Source organism: Eleutherodactylus coqui, chromosome 2 (assembly GCF_035609145.1).
Source record: "Eleutherodactylus coqui strain aEleCoq1 chromosome 2, aEleCoq1.hap1, whole genome shotgun sequence".
NCBI classification, from domain to species: Eukaryota; Metazoa; Chordata; class Amphibia; order Anura; family Eleutherodactylidae; genus Eleutherodactylus; species Eleutherodactylus coqui.
The window spans coordinates 804,279-824,095 of NC_089838.1; the positions used below are offsets into that span (position 1 = coordinate 804,279).

General features: G+C 48.5%; 1 protein-coding gene across 7 annotated transcripts in view; it reads left to right on the forward strand.

Annotated features, from left to right (window-relative positions):
- The window catches only part of ITPR2 (inositol 1,4,5-trisphosphate receptor type 2), a 253,107-nt gene that overhangs the window by 153,293 nt on the left and 79,997 nt on the right, over window positions 1-19,817 (forward strand). For all 7 annotated transcript variants that reach the window (XM_066590133.1, XM_066590137.1, XM_066590136.1 and 4 more), the window contains 2 exons: window positions 12,037-12,144; window positions 13,249-13,441. In XM_066590133.1, coding sequence (XP_066446230.1) covers window positions 12,037-12,144; window positions 13,249-13,441 — 301 coding nt within the window. The remainder of the gene's footprint in view (window positions 1-12,036; window positions 12,145-13,248; window positions 13,442-19,817) is intronic.

A 19,817-nucleotide genomic window follows, 5' to 3' on the forward strand; every position in this document is an offset into this window, starting at 1 on the left:
TCACAACCACTAAGGGTGCTCTAACTTCATGACCACTAGGAGTGCTCTTACTTTACGGCCACTTTAGGGCGCTGTTACTTTACGGCCACTTTAGGGCGCTGTTACTTCACGGCGCTGATGCTTCATGGCCACTAGGGGCACTGATGCTTCATGGCCACTAGGGGCGCTGTTACTTCATGGCCACTTTAGGGCGCTGTTACTTCACGGCCACTTTAGGGCGCTGTTACTTCACGGCCACTTTAGGGCGCTGTTACTTCACGGCCACTTTAGGGCGCTGTTACTTCACGGCCACTTTAGGGCGCTGTTACTTCACGGCCACTTTAGGGCGCTGTTACTTCACGGCCACTTTAGGGCGCTGTTACTTCACGGGCACTTTAGGGCGCTGTTACTTCATGGCCACTTTAGGGCGCTGTTACTTCACGGCCACTTGAGGGCGCTGTTACTGCAAGGCCACTTTAGGGCGCTGTTACTGCAAGGCCACTTTAGGGCGCTGTTACTGCAAGGCCACTTTAGGGCGCTGTTACTGCAAGGCCACTTTAGGGCGCTGTTACCTCACGGCCACTTTAGGGCGCTGTTACTTCACGGCCACTTTAGGGCGCTGTTACTTCATGGCCACTTTAGGGCGCTGTTACTTCATGGCCACTTTAGGGCGCTGTTACTTCACGGCCACTTGAGGGCGCTGTTACTGCAAGGCCACTTTAGGGCGCTGTTACTGCAAGGCCACTTTAGGGCGCTGTTACTGCAAGGCCAATTTAGGGCGCTGTTACTTCACGGCCACTTTAGGGCGCTGTTACTTCACGGCCACTTTAGGGCGCTGTTACTTCACGGCCACTTTAGGGCGCTGTTACTTCACGGCCACTTTAGGGCGCTGTTACTTCACGGCCACTTTAGGGTGCTGTTACTTCACGGCCACTTTAGGGCGCTGTTACTTCACGGCCACTTTAGGGCACTGTTACTTCACGGCCACTTTAGGGCGCTGTTACTTCACGGCCACTTTAGGGCGCTGTTACTTCACGGCCACTTTAGGGCGCTGTTACTTTATGGCCACTTTAGGGCGCTGTTACTTTATGGCCACTTTAGGGCGCTGTTACTTGACGGCCACTTTAGTGCGCTGTTACTTGACGGCCACTTTAGTGCGCTGTTACTTGACGGCCACTTTAGGGCGCTGTTACTTGACGGCCACTTTAGGGCGCTGTTACTTGACGGCCACTTTAGGGCGCTGTTACTTGACGGCCACTTTAGGGCGCTGTTACTTGACGGCCACTTTAGGGCGCTGTTACTTGACGGCCACTTTAGGGCGCTGTTACTTGACGGCCACTTTAGGGCGCTGTTACTTGACGGCCACTTTAGGGCGCTGTTACTTGACGGCCACTTTAGGGCGCTGTTACTTGACGACCACTTTAGGGTGCTGTTACTACACTGCCACTTTAGGGCGCTGTTACTTGACTGCCACTTTAGGGCGCTGTTACTTGACGGCCACTTTAGGGCGCTGTTACTTGACGGCCATTTTAGGGCGCTGTTACTTGACGGCCACTTTAGGGCGCTGTTACTTGACGGCCACTTTAGGGCGCTGTTACTTGACGGCCACTTTAGGGCGCTGTTACTTGACGACCACTTTAGGGCGCTGTTACTTGACGGCCACTTTAGGGCGCTGTTACTTGACGGCCACTTTAGGGCGCTGTTACTTGACGGCCACTTTAGGGCGCTGTTACTTGACGGCCACTTTAGGGCGCTGTTACTTGACGGCCACTTTAGGGCGCTGTTACTTGACGGCCACTTTAGGGCGCTGTTACTTGACGGCCACTTTAGGGTGCTGTTACTACACTGCCACTTTAGGGCGCTGTTACTTGACGGCCACTTTAGGGCGCTGTTACTTGACGGCCATTTTAGGGCGCTGTTACTTGACGGCCACTTTAGGGCGCTGTTACTTGACGACCACTTTAGGGCGCTGTTACTTGACGACCACTTTAGGGCGCTGTTACTTGACGGCCACTTTAGGGCGCTGTTACTTGACGGCCACTTTAGGGCGCTGTTACTTGACGACCACTTTAGGGCGCTGTTACTTGACGACCACTTTAGGGCGCTGTTACTTGACGGCCACTTTAGGGCGCTGTTACTAGACGGCCACTTTAGGGCGCTGTTACTTCACGGCCACTTTAGGACGCTGTTACTTCACGGCCACTTTAGGGCGCTGTTACTTCACGGCCACTTTAGGGCGCTGTTACTTCACGGCCACTTTAGGGCGCTGTTACTTCACGGCCACTTTAGGGCGCTGTTACTTCACGGCCACTTTAGGGCGCTGTTACTTCACGGCCAATTTAGGGCGCTGTTATTTCATGGCGATTCCCTACACGGCTTCCTCTCTGCTAATCTCAGCTATATTCCTACACATGACCATTGTGGTGAGCGTGGCACCTTGCATGCCCGACCTACACTGATGTGACCCATGCCTGCGCTGCGTGCCCGCCACTTCCCACTTCTTGTATCATCACCACTTTGAGCGTTCTTCCTCTTTTTGCATCGTGGCGGTTTTACCTCCAGATCCGGTTTCACTGCCTCTTTCTATTTTCACGTTTGGTGCAGACGGAGTATTTTTGGCGCAGACTTTCATTTCTTCTCCGGGGGGATCCAGTTCTTCCCGTGCCGACCTGGGAGTTACATTACCAGAAGCCAGCAGCGTTCTTGTAAATGCCTGACCTGGTGTGGGCACCCAGACATAAATATGCCAGCAGGGTCGTGGCCGGTGATTAGTCAGCTCCCTCACACCTTGTATGTGCCGCCATCCTCCGTCATCTCTGTATTTTACCTGCATGTAGAGGGGGCGTCCTGTAATCCGGCATCCCGTAGTCCGGCCTGCCTCCTCATCCGACATACCATCCATATTACATTGGAAATCTGTGAAGCGAATGCCTAAATTAACAGTACATGAATTTCTTAGCTTATGAATAGAATGTCAGATTAGCAGTGAGGACTGACACGAACCTAAAGCGAGTGACAAACAGAAGTACTACAGTGCCCGTTTCTATACCACTCAGGGTCTGTGGAAAGCTGGGTAATAATCACTGTGGGCTTTGTATTACGATTAGGGGCAAAATGTAGATAAGACCTTTAGGGTGCGCCAATTCTACGGCGTCAAGATCGGATGCGGATCTGCACGCAGATTTTGCCCTATTGTTGGGCATATTCCGCACGTGAAACAAACGGTTCCATAAGTAAAGCCTCGTGTTTTGATGCGTAAGCGCTCATTTCCGTGTCCGGTTTCTGCATGCGCATTTTGTCCATTGCGTCTTGGGGCTCATTCACACCGGCGTATGCATTCTTCGGTCCGCAGCATATTCACGGACCGCCCCACTGTGTATTCCCTGTACAGCCCCCCCTGCTTGTGGTTCTTTTTTGCGCACGCATTAACAGCGTTTGTTTATGTTGACACGGCGAATTCCGCCTCTAGGAACCACGTCAAAAACTGCCGCTTTCTGCTGCGTTTTTTAGTGCAGATCTCGTAGATTTAGCCCCGTCGATGGACAAAACCCGCGTGGCGAATTCTATCACGGAAACGTGACATGTCATTTCTTGATGTGGAAACCAACAGAAACGCGATTTTTCTCATTAAAACTCCGCCCATGGACTTTGCCGATTGACAATAATCTGCGCCAAAGACGCACCAGAAAGCCGCGGATCTTTAATAGCTGAAGTCAAACGGAAAATTCTGTGGCGCTCTCCGAAATATAAACAGCCTTCACTCGCGAGAAAAACCGTAAGCAGGTCTGTTGATCAGCGGGTCTGAATACCCCAATACATATCAATGGGGGTCCGGCACTCCGCAAAACGTACGTGAAAAATATCCGCTTAACGGTGGGTTCACAGCGGCGATCAAGGGTCCGCAGCCGAACGGATCCATCTGAGGACGGAACTGAACGGCGCCGGACGGACCCCATCGACTATAATGGCGTCCATTCGCGCTCCGCTCCCAGTAATTTGTGTCCGCTCTGCAACACAGACATGAAGCCGCCCGGATGTGGAGCAGATGTCCGCCCTGTGAGTGAGCCCAGCAAGACGGGATCGAGCCCAAAGGGAGAGCTTTGAGTAAGAAAAAGTCATATAGTGCAAATGTCCTTGCCACTCAGGGTCTGCGTGAAGCTGGGTAGCAATCTGCATAATACAATTCTTACTCTCTGTGTAGAAACGTCATTTAGTGCTGATCATCTTTAGTCTCTTGGTCACTGAATAGAATGCCAGATCGGCTGTGAGGACTGACACTCAAAGAGTTCGCCGTGCGAAAGAAAGTGACACAGTGAAGTTTCCATGCCACTCTGGGTCAGTGGAGAGCTGGGTAACAATCTCTGGACCCCGTGATACAATTCTGATACATTTATGTCTCTCTATGCAGTAAAGCCTGTTCTCCCTGAGCCTCCTAGTCCAAGAATGCAATGCCAGATTGGCAGTGAGGACTGACATGCAAAGGAAGAGCGGTGTGTAAGAAAAGAATCACGGAATACAGTTTTCAGGGTCTGTAAAAAGCCGAGTAGGGATCTGTTTGAGCTTCATGATACAATTCTAACTCTATGTGCTCATCCTGAGCTTCCGGGTTCACAAATAGAATGCCAGATTGGCAGTAAGGACTGACAGTGACACACAGAACGTTGAAAAAGGTAATGCAGTGCAGATATTTTTGCCTCTCTGGGTCAGTGGAAAGCCGGGTGGTGATTCAGGGCGCCGTCTGCCATTGGTGCCTGGCACTTCTAGGAGAAGGTTTACGGATGGAGCCGGTTCCCCCTCCGCAGTATTATATTGTCACTTGTGAACGCCGCCGCTGCCTATTTATAACCCACCGGTTTGTTGGTGTTGTGTGACAGCTCGGTATCTCGCCATTGGAAGCGCGCGTCTCGCTGGCTGAGGCAGACTGTCTAGTACACTGTGACTCACAGTCTGGAATCAAGATGACAGCGCCTAATTAAACCGCTGCCGCAGCAGGCAGAGCGCCGCGCCCGCTCCGCTGACCATCATTACACCTCGGGATCTCGATCGGTTCTAGAGCGTCTCATGTGACGCCTTCATTAGCGTCCAGAATCAGGGCATTGTGTCTCCGCGGCGTGACCCACGCGAAAAACTCCCCCCTAGTGAGAAAAGCCGATAATTATCACATCTGTGCCAAAATAGTGATGTAGCAGAGCCGGAGGGTCCTACTGCAACATGACAAACTCGGCTCTGCGTGACAAATGGTGTCAGTCGGTTTTAAAGGAACAGGAACCCATGTAATGATGCAGGAGTGTCACCGAAGCAGCGACTGACACTGCATCCATCACAGCCAGAACTGTGCGCTGCAGGGAGGCACTTAAAGGGCCAGACCTCCTTAAAGGGATAGATCCCCTGTAGACGCCTTCTTTAATTACTTTTTAGACAAAATTGCTCGTTCAATTGGGTAAAATTTCTTACAGATCGACTAATTATCCTATTGAAATTTAGATGTGAACCACAACCTTTAAGCCCCTCCTTATTTTACACGAAGACCCGCCTCTTCTCTATCTGTTAAAGGGCAAGAAGTACATTTTTGCCAAGTGTTTTTTTAGTTTCCTGCTTACATTTTAAGAAATCTCAGTGACACTAAATATAAAAGCCAAAACAAGTCACCCAGCCGCCCGTGGCCGCAGTGGTGATGGCCGCCATATTAGTGGCCATTTACTTTTTATTTTATTGGAATTTAGACGGGAACAAAAACCTTTAAGCCCCGCCTTTTTTTATTTGAAGTCCGCCTCTTCTGTCTGTCTTAAAGGGCAAGAACTTAAATTGTGTGTTGCCATCTTGACATTCCCTTATTGCACCATCCTGTTGAACTGTGCTGCAGATCGTGTTGACATTGTTGGCTGTGAATCCAAAACTTTTAAGCCCCTCCTTATTTCATGTGAAGCTCCACCTCCTCTCTTAAAGGGCCAGCTATTAAATTTTAATAAGTGCCTTATAAATCACATGCTACCATTTGGACAGTCCTATCATTGGGACGTCCTGTTGAACTGAGCTGCTTAAGCCCTTCCTTATTTTATATGAAGCCCCACCTCCTCTCTCTCTCTTAAAGGGCCAGAACTTCAATGTTCAGAAGTGCTTTATAACTTGTGTTCCATCTTGACAGTTCCTTAATTGCAGTGTCCTGTAGCGCTGAGCCGCATACCTCCCATGTTCCGTATATAAATGGCTCTCGTGCTCGCCGCCCGCCTGTATCTCGGCGCAGCGCGTTCTCTTTCACAGCTGTCTGTACTGCCGTTCACAAAGCGGGATTTTGATGGCATGTGTCAGACGTTCTCTAGCAGGAACAGAGTCCGCTCAGCTAATTGAAAGTTCTGCCGAGTAGACGGCGAGCTGGAAGCTGTTGGGTCCCGGTAGACCTGATTAGACTGTTCCCTGTTGTGCTTTACCTTGAATAACACGGAGCTTTCTCAAAATACCTTTATAATTTGTAACCCAGAGGATGAGATAAGAGCGGGAGTCGGCACAGAACAAGAACACCAAGTACCCGCCACCAGGGGGCGCTGCGCACCAAGCATCCTATAGCAATAATAGCACATCTGCCGTTACTGCCACGGAAAGAAATGAAGGGGGTCTTGGAGGTCCATGAGTTGTGAATGAGCTGCAGTACCAGGCGCAGCCTGCGGATGGTTGTGGCACTGTATGTGGAAGACATCAGCCATGTTTTCCTAATCCTTTTGAACCCCTTTCAGTAAAATATGTTACTGTCCCTTTAATTGCCAGTAGATAATTAACAGCAACCTGCAGAATTAGGGTGAAATGAAGCCAGTAATAGCATTAACCCTGCGAGGGATGTTACCATGTGAACCTTGTTTACCTCCGTTTCATGTGTAAACACGTACCAGCCAGATCTCACTTCATTAATATCTCGCCCAAAGGTGTTACTGAGGTCACCCCTCCCCCACCCACCCCGTCTTGTGTTACCTGGCAGTCAGCAAATAACCCCTTGCTGATGATAGATACGCACATCAAGGGGTTAACAAGTAGAATTCTTAGCAGTTGCTCCCCAGCGAGTAATGACAAATATCTGAGGAGCAACTGAATCCCCAAGATGTGGCCAATGAGGGAGCTGCACTTGCTCCACATGTTAGATGGGGAGTGGGTGGAATCTACCATGTGTGACCTACTAGGTCACCAGGGATCGGCCCACGGGGCTTATGTGCCTCTTGTAGCTTCTCCAGTGCCCCACAATAGTCCAAGCAGGCTCACTTATTGCACTTGCTCCTCAGCCATGTCTTTGGCACACATTAATGTTCTGCCCCCCTCCTCCACTGCAGGCTCTCAGCTGGGAGATCCACCGATCCTGGTTTCAGGGACACGGTCCATATTTGGCCACCACTGCTTTAGAGATCGATGGCAGCGTTGATTTCTACAGGATCCAAAGCTGGGGGAGAGGTTGGCTACTGTCTGCTGGTGTCTGCTTGATTGGCTGCCAGGGTGAACTAGAAGAGGGAAGGAGGAGGGGCTTCTGGGACAAAGAATGAACACCAGCAGAGTTAGTAAGGCAAGAAAAGGCTAGGCAACACCTGCCTGAACTTCTTTTGCAAAATCGGGGGCTGATTCTACAAATCTAGAGCACTAGAGATAATACGTATTATCCATACTAGACCACCAGGGATATTACCTATTAACCACACTAGACCACCAGGGATATTACCTATTAACCACACTAGACCACCAGGGATATTACCTATTAACCACACTAGACCACCAGAGATATTGTGTATTATCCATACTAGACCACCAGAGATATTACCTATTAACCACACTAGACAACCAGAAATATTATGTATTATGCATACTAGACCACTAGAGACATTACCTATTATCCATACTAGACCACCAGAGATATTATGTATTATCCATACTAGACCACCAGGAATATTATGTATTATCCATACTAGACCACCAGGAATATTACCTATTATCCATACTAGACAACCAGAGGCATTACCTATTATCCACACTAGACCGCCAGAGATATTATGTATTATGCATACTAGACCACCAGAGACATTACCTATTATCCATAGTAGACCACCAGAGACATTACCTGTTATCCACACTAGACCGCCAGAGATATTATGTATTATCCATACTAGACCACCAGAGATATTACCTATTAACCACACTTGACCACCAGGGATATTACATATTATCCATACTAGACCATCAGAATTATAATGTATTATCCATTCTAGGCCACCAGAGATATCATGTAGTATCCATACTAGACCACAAGAGATATTACTTATTAACCACCCTAGACTACCAGGGATATTATGTATTATCCATACTAGACCACTAGAGTTATTATGTATTATCCATACTAGACCACCAGGGATATTATGTATTATCCATACTAGACCGCCAGAGATATTATTTATTAACCACACTAGACCACCAAGGATATTTTGTATTATCCATACTAGACCACTAGAGATATTATGTATTATCCATACTAGACCGCCAGGGATATTATTTATTAACCACACTAGACCACCAAGTATATTTTGTATTATCCATACTAGACCACTAGAGATATGTATTATCCATACTAGACCACCAGAGATATTACCTATTAATCACACTAGACCACCAGGGATATTATGTATTATCCATGCTAGACCACCAGAGATATTATGTATTATCCATACTAGACCACCAGAGATATTACCTATTAACCACACTAGACCACCAGAGATATTATGTATTATCCATACTAGACCACCAGAGACATTACCTATTATCCACACTAGACCACCAGGGATATTATGTATTATCCATGCTAGACCACCAGAGATATTAATAATAATAATAAACTTTATTTGTATAGCGCCAACATATTCCGTAGCGCTTACATAGACAGGGGATACAGATAGACAAAAGTACAAACATTACAGAACCGCGGTTACATAGTAATCAGCTGATGGAGACAATAGGGGTGCGGGTCCTGCTCCAACGAGCTTACATACTACAAGTAATGGTGATCTGGAATATGATTTTCTCCAGCAGGTTTCGGGGTATTTTGTAGCTTCCAAATTGTATAGTGTGCACACATCATCGACCAGATTAGACACAAGCTATCCGTCTCATATCCAAAATGGCTCTCTGGTCAGAAACACCCAGACAGCCCCTTTTATTGCAAGACATACAATGGGCGTGCAACAGATTACATCAGTAACATATAGGATTCTCATTTGTCGGATCATATAGAATCCCCCGCCTCTCTGCCCACCCTCTACTAGTCAGGATGTAGCTTGGACTTTGTCCTAGCTCCAGTCATTTCTGTGTGCGTGGCAACCCACTGTTTAAATAGATTATGTGTGGAGGGTGGAAAGAGCTAGGAAAACACTCAGTGTTGAACACAGATATACATATAACACTATGACCCTTAACTCTTAGAGGCTTCTTTTGCAATTCTATGTACTCCGCTAACATTACATCACACATCTTTAACCTGCCATTGTCTAGCAAATACCATGATTAGATTGTGTGGCCATTAAACTCCACAGAGCTAAAAGTCATTACAATAGCATAATACATTTGGTTTATACAAATCAATAGACATTTTATACTGACTAATCATCATGTCTATCACAATCCCCCCTTAAAATGTCTATCCTCTAACTCTCTATCTAATTTTCACAGTTCTCTGCGCGTGAGCCTATAACTGGAGCGCGTTGAAGGTTCGTTTTAGGGCCTTCAAGGGGGTGTAGGACTTGTCCACTCCTTCTGGGGATGCATCCAGCAAACTCATGGTGGGAGCGGCTTTTCCAGCATCAGTTTCACAGGTCTCTCTGACACAGGGGATAACGCAGCAGACTAGAACAAAAAATATTATGTATTATCCATACTAGACCACCAGAGATATTACCTATTAACCACACTAGACCACCAGAGATATTACCTATTAACCACACTAGACCACCAGAGATATTATGTATTATCCACACTAGACCACCAGGGATATTATGTATTATCCACACTAGACCACCAGGGATATTACCTATTATCCATACTAGACGACCAGAGATATTATGTATTATCCATACTAGACCACCAGAGATATTATGTATTATCCACACTAGACCACCAGAGACATTACCTATTATCCATACTAGACGACCAGAGATATTATGTAATATCCACACTAGACCGCCATAGATATTATGTATTATCCATACTAGACCACCAGAGATATTACCTATTAACCACACTAGACCACCAGAGACATTACCTATTATCCACACTAGACCACCACAGATATTATGTATTATCCATACTAGACCACCAGGGATATTACCTATTATCCATACTAGACCACCAGGAATATTACCTATTATCCATATTAGACCACCAGGGATATTACCTATTATCCATACTAGACCTCCAGGGATATTACCTATTATCCATACTAGACCACCAAGGATATTACCTATTATCCATGATAGACCACCAGAGATATTACCTATTAACCACACTAGACCACCAGGGATATTTTGTATTATCCATACTAGACCACCAGAGATATTATGTATTATCCATACTAGACCACCAGAGATATTATTTATTAACGGTTTTAGACTATCAGGGACTGTATATATTTACCACTGTAGATCGCCATAGATATTATCTATTAACCACACAAGGCCACCTGGGATAGTTTGCATTTACAATTCTAGAACACTAGAGATATTATGTATTATCCATACTAGACCACCAGAGATATTATGTATTATCCATACTAGACCACCAGGGATATTACCTATTATCCATACTAGACCACCAGAGATATTATGTATTATCCATACTAGACCATCAGAGATATTATGTATTATCCACACTAGACCACCAGGGATATTACATGTTATCCATAGTAGACCGCCAGAGATATTATGTATTATCCATACTAGACCACCAGAGATATTATGTATTATTCATACTAGACTCCCAGTGACATTATCTATTAACCACACTAGACCACCAGGGATAATATCTGTTAACCACACTAGACCACCAGGGATATTATCTGTTATCCACACTAGACCAAAAGGCACACTAGAGGAATCCTCTGACCATTCAGTGTAAGCACATGGGATGTAGTGTAGGTGGCTGGCGATGTGAATATTCCGGGGAGGACAGTTTGCTTTGGATTTTGGTCCTGCCGTCCCGGAGGGGCGCTAAGACTATAGAGACCCGGTGGGTCTTTCAGTGTGATGAGCTGTTTTCTCCGGCTGGAGCTTCCTACTGAATGTCTTCATGTACTTCTCACTTCCTAATTGTGGAGACGGCAGGAGCTGGAGGACTTTCTGTTTTTGAGGTACTATGCCTTTGGGTTCAGACATGTAGCTTCGGTCACTGACTGTCCTGTCCCTGACCGCACGCTGATTAGTGATTGTATGAGCCTTGTGTATGGATGTCACCTGAAGGTCTCTGCGCACTTTCCACCACTGTAGCTACGAATCGCGTTGTGTATCACCCACCTCCTGCCCTGGGGGGGTTTACTTGTGAGCCCCTTTGGGGACCAAGCATTGGGGGGGTGTAGATGAGGCTGGAAGGGGTCATCCGAGAAACGGCTCCATACCTGCCCCATGGGTATTGCAGCTTGGCTCCATCAAAGTGAATGTGGCTGGACCGCAATACCACACATGACCTGTGGACAGGGGTGCGCTGTTTCTGGACCACTCTGTTACGATCTAGTTTATAGGGATCATCCTGTCTTTTGTAAATGAAGCTGAAAACTCCTATGAGGAAACCTTCTGCAACTTTTTATTCTACCTTGTGCTCCAATTCTTCACATTTGCTTCAAGATCTCTGCTTGCGGTCAGCAAATAAAACCTGATCCTCACACAGCTGCAGGGTTAGTTTCAGTTTATCGAAGGGCTCACACATTTGTGTCATCCTGGTTAATTCACTGACAGCAAGCAGAGATCTTGGAAATGATGAGGAATTGACCTAAGACGCCCCGTGGAGGAGGTGGTCCGCCTCAGTAAGGGGGATTCTTTCTGTTTTCAGCTGGCTCACCACTACAAGACTCTGCAGCAAATGCTGAAGCCCGGGAATGATCCGGACGGGGGCGAGGAGGCCTTGAACTACTACGCCAACCACACGGCGCAGATTGAGGTAAGGGGCCGGCCAGAAGCCCCCGACTCTCCGCACAGTTGTCGCTTGTGCATTTTGAGTCCTTCTTGCAAATTTCATTTTTCTCTCCTAGATGTCAATGGTGGAAAAAACCAAACACGCCTCCTAATGGCGCTATTGTTACCCTTCTGTTTGAACCCATATTTGATGTTTTCAGAGTTTTTCTTGGTTAATTGTTTCCATTTTTTCCCTATTTGGGCCGATATTAGAGGTCATTTTTCACCTTTTTCTTTCAATAAAGCTATAATTGAGGCGATTTTTCATGTTTTTTTTAAATATTTGGGTTCAGTATTCACAGTTTTTATTAATGCATTATGGATTATGTTTTATATTTTTTTCTAATACCATATTCGGCCTACATGTGCAGTCAGTTTTCATGTTTTTTCACAGCCCCATAATTGCTTTGTTTTTCCAGTTTTTTCCCTAAAGCTATAAATTATGTAGTTTTTCACGGTTTCTCTAAAGCCGCAGTCGGGTCATTGTTTATGTCTTTGCTATATTGAACGTAACATTTTTATTTATTTTTTTTACTTTCACTAAAACCTTAATTGTGGGTGTTTTTCTCGTTTTTTTTCCCACTTGCATATTTGGGGTAATCTTGTTATTGCTCTACTTGGCCCTTTATTTCGAGTATTTTTCATACGGTTTTCGCGACTGCCAGGTTTGGGGTCATTTCTCGAGTTGTTTTAAGGCTAATTCCATATTTAGGGTAATTTTTCATGTTTTTTTCTTTTTCAAGGAATGCCAGGTTTGTGGTCATCTCTCACATTTTTTGTTACTGGCGCCAAATTTATTGTTTCCGCCCACTCTTCGTTTACGTAGGTGAAGCAGGCCATTTGGGACATAATTTTTTATCTGAATTGCGCCAGAATTGTGGCATCAAAAGTCGCAGTTTTGGCACAAGTGCTAAAATTGCCACTTTTTGAAGGTCTATGGTTACCCCGTCCCCTTTTTTTTAAGTGGGCGGAGTTAGTGTTAGAGGGCGTGCACAATAAGTTTTTAAGTGCCGCGTCGGTACTATAATTTATGCAGGTTTTGCGTATCGCTCGCTATGACTCATTGCTATTCGCTCTTGTTCTCCTTTAGATCGTCCGCCATGACCGCACCATGGAGCAGATCGTGTTCCCCGTACCGAACATCTGCGAGTATCTGACCCGGGAGTCCATGCGGCGGGTGTTTAACTCCACAGAGAGGGACGAGCAGGGCAGCAAAGTCAACGACTTCTTCCAGCAGACGGAAGACCTCTACAACGAGATGAAGTGGCAGAAGAAGATCCGGAGTGAGTGCACTGACTGTACTACAACTCCCAGCATGCATCTGTCGGGCAGGCTGGGTCAGAGGTCTCCAACCCACCGCAATACTACAACTCCCAGCATGCATCTGCCGGGGCAGGGGAAGGAACAGTACTGCGCAGAACATAGATATGACCTCAGGCAATGATGGGAGTTGTAGTTTTGGACTAGCTGAAGAACACAAGCACTAAAGGGGGTGTCCAGGACATGTGGACGGTCTTGGTCTATGCTTGCTGGGACTTGTAGTTCTGCAACAGCTGAAGAGCACATCTGTTATAAGGGGTGTCCTTGGGGAATGCTGGGAGTTGTAGTTCTAGGACAGCTATAAAGGCTGCCCAGGTCATTGTTTTGGCTTCACGCCATGCTGAGCGCTCAAGGGGCGCCCAGGACATGGAGAGGCTCCCGTCCTGCTGGGAGTTGTAGTATACCAACAACTAGAGAGCTCAGGACATGCTGGGCATTGTAGTGCAGGACGCTGACTGTCTCTGTTAACCCCTTCCCTCCTGGTAAGCTTACTGCGCTATCAACGGCATATTTACAATCAGTATTTTCCTGGTGGACTGTCCCTTTAAGAGCCGATCAGACCCCTCCCCCGATCCCCCATGATGCATCTATTGCTTGTCTTTATGGGGCGTTAATTATTAAAGGGGCTTAAGTTGGGCAGTAAATCTCCTCAGTAGCGGCCATGTTGTCTCCCTGCGGACGGCGGCGGCGCAGATGGAGGCGGTTGCGGTAATTTATACTTGGTATTCCGTGTAAACCTGCTGCCTTGTGCGCGGCGCCGGCGCTCGGTACACATTGTACCCGTTAATATTTCATCAGTTAATCAGCTCTCGCTCTTCATAACCGTGCCAGAGCCGCGAACCGGTGGCCATTGTACCCCCCCCTCCCCCGCAGACGCCGACTGAATAATTAAAACCTTATTAACAAAATTACATCTGTATCCGCCGCACTTTATTAACCCTAAAAGATGATGATCCGTGGAAGAAACGAGGAGGATGAAGATGTGGCCCCGCCTCCGGCAGATTTTATAGTTCTCAGGAGTTTTTAACCCCTTCACACCCCAGGACTTCCATTTACATCTGAGTGGTCAGTATGGAGCGGCAGCGGCAGCCCATCCTCCTCCATACATGGCGGGTGCCGGCTGTCGTTGCCAGCTGATAACTGCCCACGGCAGCCAGGATAAGCATGAACGCTGACTGTGGCTGATAACCCTTTAAATGCCAATGTCCATTCTGATAGGAACAGTTAAATATTCTAGGGACGCGAACACCCCTCCCACCATGAGCTCATGGGGTGCCGTTCAGTTGCCATGGCATCTCCCCAGAGTTACCATGGCTATCAGAATGCAGTATAAAGCAATACCGTGGTATTGCATTATACTCTGAGTGATCGCAAGTTCAAGTCCCCTATGGGGACTAAAAGAAGTGTGAAAATTAGTTTTTAAATAAGTTTTATAAATTATTAGAAAAAATAAAAGTTTAACCTCCGCCCCTTTTTCAATAAAATCAAAACAAAAAACCCCACATCTGGTCTCACCGCATTCTTAAAAGTCCAATCTATCAAATAGCGCATGATTGATCCCACACGGGGAATAATAAAGAACGCCAGAATTAAGAAACTAAGAAACAAATGTGAAAAAGGTCATATGGACTCCCAAACGGTCCCAATTTGGAATCCTACGGACCGGCAGAGTACAGTGTGACTTACCATGAAAACAAGAACCCCTCCCCAAAGATGGCCGAATTGCATTTTTTTTTACACTTCACTTTTTAAAAAGTTTTTATGATTTTTTTTGAAAGTGAAGAGGAGAGACAGAAACCAAAAAGGGCAGCGACATTAAGGGGTTAACAGCTTTAGCCGCCTTCACACAAACAGAAGTCCGGATCAGAAAAATCTTTTAATGAAAAAACGCATCAGAAATCTACGCAGTTTTCAACTTACAGAGGCGGATGAGCCCAAACGTGTGTTTTCCCGCTGGAATCCACGCCAAGAACGAGTGCGCCAATTGTTTTTTTTTCACACTATATGATCTTCGGCACAGATCCCCAAAATCAAAAATGGCGCTGTTTCCAACACTGATTTTGGTCCGGAATCCGTGTCCATGAAGCTCGGTGTAGGCGGGGCCTTCTATTTACTCGCTGCAGATTTTCAGCAGCGTATTTTTTTGCTTTTCTGCATCAACAGATGTCTATAAGGGCATATCCACATGATGTTATAGGCCGTCAGTAGTACATCGGTGGGGCTCTGCAGCCAGGGACCCCCTGCCAGTCAGATGTTCACCGCCATGTATGCTCATGCATGGAGCTGATTTCTGCAGGAGGCAGACAGCTCCATTCTTACTGCAGTGGCCAGGCTTGGTATTATAGGCATTAAAATGAATAGGAACTTGGCCCGTAATACCAAGCTTGGCCACTGCAGTGGGAACAGAGATGTCTGCTTCCTGTAGAAATCAAATTCCCACTTGACCCAACCTGAGTTGTAATACTTGTTACAGGATGCTGGTAATTAAAGGGGTTGTCCAGGATTTGAAAAAAATAGCGCCACTCCTGGCCACAGGCGGCATGTTATATTGATTTTTTTATTGATTGGAAGAAAACAGCCATGTTTTCCGAATTTTGGACAACCCTTTTAAAGGGCCATACATTGCAAAACATTCAAAAACATTCATTCCTTGAGATGAATTGTAACTGTATCTTAAAGACACAGATACAGGTGACTGAAGGGGCACAGCATGGTCTATAAGTAACTGGGGGGGCACAGTGATGCCTATAAAATATAAGGGGGACACAGCGGGGCCTATAAATGACTCAGGGGGCACAGCAGGGCCTATAAATGACTCAAGGGGCACCCTGTGACTCTGTCACCGAAGGGCTTACCTAAATCTGGAGCTGGACCTGCTAAAGATTATTGCTGACAATCGATCTTATTGTTTTTAACGCCTGTATGCAGGGACAGCAGGTCACAGGGCGCCCACCGTCACGGGCAGACCTGGCCGTGGCTCTACAGTGTGAGGACCCTGCAAACAGCACCTCTTATCTCAGCTGCCTGGATTCTTAGGCTGATAACACAGGCTGTTGGTGTGAGCTGCTGCCATATACAGTCGAGGCAGCCGGTGTCTCCAGCCATGACATTGTGGCCGCTCCCTCCTCCTCTGCCGCCGCGCATTCCTAAATTAAACGTTTACATTTAAATGGGACTTTGTGTTTGCACACCAACCGCTTATTACGCAGAGATCAGCGGCAGATTTGTCATTAAGCTGGTCCCTGACCAGCCTGCGGATGAATGAATTAGTGAGTGCAGGTGTTCAGCCGCCAACGAGGAGCCACCGTTTCTCTTCGACAGTAAAAAAAAAAAGGAAAAAGCTGCAAACTAACAACGCATGTAGCGATCGTACAGCGACCAGCCCCAACATTAATACCCCTAATATTGTGGAGGTGACCCCCCTCGAGGCCTGAACCCCACGAGACATCTGAAGTGTCCGGTGGTATTGGCAGCAGAACTAAGCTGATTGGTGCGGCCTCCATGGATCGGTCAAACTTGTTCTTTTCGATCGGCCCACCACGATCTTTGTACCGTTCCTGCAGTGCAGCTGGCGCGTTATCCTACTAATAGGGGGCGCTGTCATTAGGGAACCCCGCTAGCCTGAAGGAGAGACTTGTCTGTACAATGTTATCTAGGTGGTATATAAGGCCAGGACCCAGGTACCCAGCAGCACATTGCCCATCACATGGCCTCCGCCAGCTTGTTGTCTTCTCATAGTGCATCCTGCTGCCATCTCTTTTCCGGCCGCCCACATGGCGGTAAGAGTTACTCGTCAGACCAGGCGCCTTCTTCCATTCTCAGTGGTCCAGTTCTGTTGATCACTATAGGCGCTTTCGACAGTGGACAAGGGTCACATGGGCATTCCGACCGCTGCAGCTACCCAGCGAGTTGAATGCCCGCTGTGATCTGACCCCTTTCTACCCTCACCAGCAGTGGCGCTATCAGCGATTGTCCTACAGTTGCTCTTCTGAGTGATAAGACCAGACGGACGGCCTTCACCCCCACATCAACAAGCCTTGGATGTCCACCACTCTGTCACATTACCTACCAAAAGTGCTTCCAAGGATGGACAACTGGAGAGTCATACTTCATACCAGTGACACCCCGCGACACCGGCCGCTCTAGAGATGTTTCATACCGTGAACACACTGCTAGACCGGCCGCTCTGGAGACGCTTCATACCGGGAACACCCCGCATGACGGGCCGCTCTGGAGATGCTTCATACCGGGAGCACCCCGCGAGACCGGCCACTCTGGAGATGCTTTATACCGGGAACACCCTGCGTGACCGGCCACTCTGGATATGCTTCATATCGGAAACACCCCGCGAGACCGGCCACTCTGAAGATGCTTTATACCGGGAACACCCCGCGTGATCGGCCACTCTGGATATGCTTCATATCGGAAACACCCCGCGAGACCGGCCACTCTGAAGATGCTTTATACCGGGAACACCCCGCGTGATCGGCCACTCTGGAGATGCTTCATATCGGGAACACCCCACGAGACCGGCCACTCTGAAGATGCTTTATATCGGGAACACCCTGCGTGACCGGCCACTCTGGAGATGCTTCATATCGGGAACACCCCACGAGACCGGCCACTCTGAAGATGCTTTATACCGGGAACACCCTGCGTGACCGGCCACTCTGGATATGCTTCATATCGGAAACACCCCGCGAGACCGGCCACTCTGAAGATGCTTTATACCGGGAACACCCCGCGTGATCGGCCACTCTGGATATGCTTCATATCGGAAACACCCCGCGAGACCGGCCGCTCTGGAGATGCTTCATACCGGAAACGCCGCGGGACCGGCCGCTCTGGAGATGCTTTATACCGGAAACACGCCACGGGACCGGCCGCTCTGGAGATGCTTTATACCGGGAGCAACCCGCGAGAGTGGCCGCTCTGGAGATGCTTCATATCGGGAGCACCCCGTGTGACCGGCCACTCTGGAGATGTTTCATAGCGGGAGCCCCCCGCGAGAGTGGCCGCTCTGGAGACGCTTCCTATTGGGAACACCCCGTGTGAACAGCCGCTCTGGAGACGCTTCATACCGGGAACACCCCGCGAGACCGGCCATTCTGGAGATGCTTTATACCGGGAACACCCCGCATGACGGGCCGCTCTGGAGATGCTTCATACCAGGAACACCCCGTGAGATCGGCCACTCTGGAGATGCTTCATACCAGGAACACCCCGCATGACCTGCCGCTCTGGAGATGCTTCATACCGGGAACACCCTGTGAGACCGGCCACTCTGGAGATGCTTCATACCGGGAACACCCCGCGTGACCGGCCGCTCTGGAGATGCTTCATAACGGGAACACCCCGCGAGACCGGCCACTCTGGAGATGCTTCATATCGGGAACACCCCGCGAGACCGGCCACTCTGAAGATGCTTTATACCGGGAACACCCCGCGTGACCGGCCACTCTGGATATGCTTCATATCGGACACACCCCGCGAGACCGGCCACTCTGGAGATGCTTCATACCGTGAACACACCGCTAGACCGGCCGCTCTGGAGATGCTTCATACCGTGAACACACCGCTAGACCAGTCGCTCTGGAGATGCTTCATACCGGAAACACGCCGCTAGACCGGCCGCTCTGGAGATGCTTCATACCGGAAACACGCCGCGGGACCGGCCGCTCTGGAGATGCTTTATACCGGGAGCAACCCGCGAGAGTGGCCGCTCTGGAGACGCTTCATACCGGGAACACCCCGCATGACCGGCCGCTCTGGAGATGCTTCATACCGGGAACACCCCGCGAGACCGGCCACTCTGGAGATGCTTTATACCAGGAACACCCCGCATGACGGGCCACTCTGGAGATGCTTCATACCGGGAACACACCGCGAGACCGGCCGCTCTGGAGATGCTTCATACCGGGAACACCCTGTGAGACCGGCCGCTCTGGAGATGCTTAATACCGGGAACACTCCGCGAGACCGGCCGCTCTGACGATGCTTCATACCGGTAACACTCCCCGAGACCGGCTGCTCCGGAGATGCTTCATGCCGGGAACACCCCGCGAGACCGGCCACTCTGGAGATGCTTCATATCGGGAACACCCCGCGAGACCGGCCACTCTGAAGATGCTTTATACCGGGAACACCCCGCGTGACCGGCCACTCTGGATATGCTTCATATCGGACACACCCCGCGAGACCGGCCACTCTGGAGATGCTTCATACCGTGAACACACCGCTAGACCGGCCGCTCTGGAGATGCTTCATACCGTGAACACACCGCTAGACCAGTCGCTCTGGAGATGCTTCATACCGGAAACACGCCGCTAGACCGGCCGC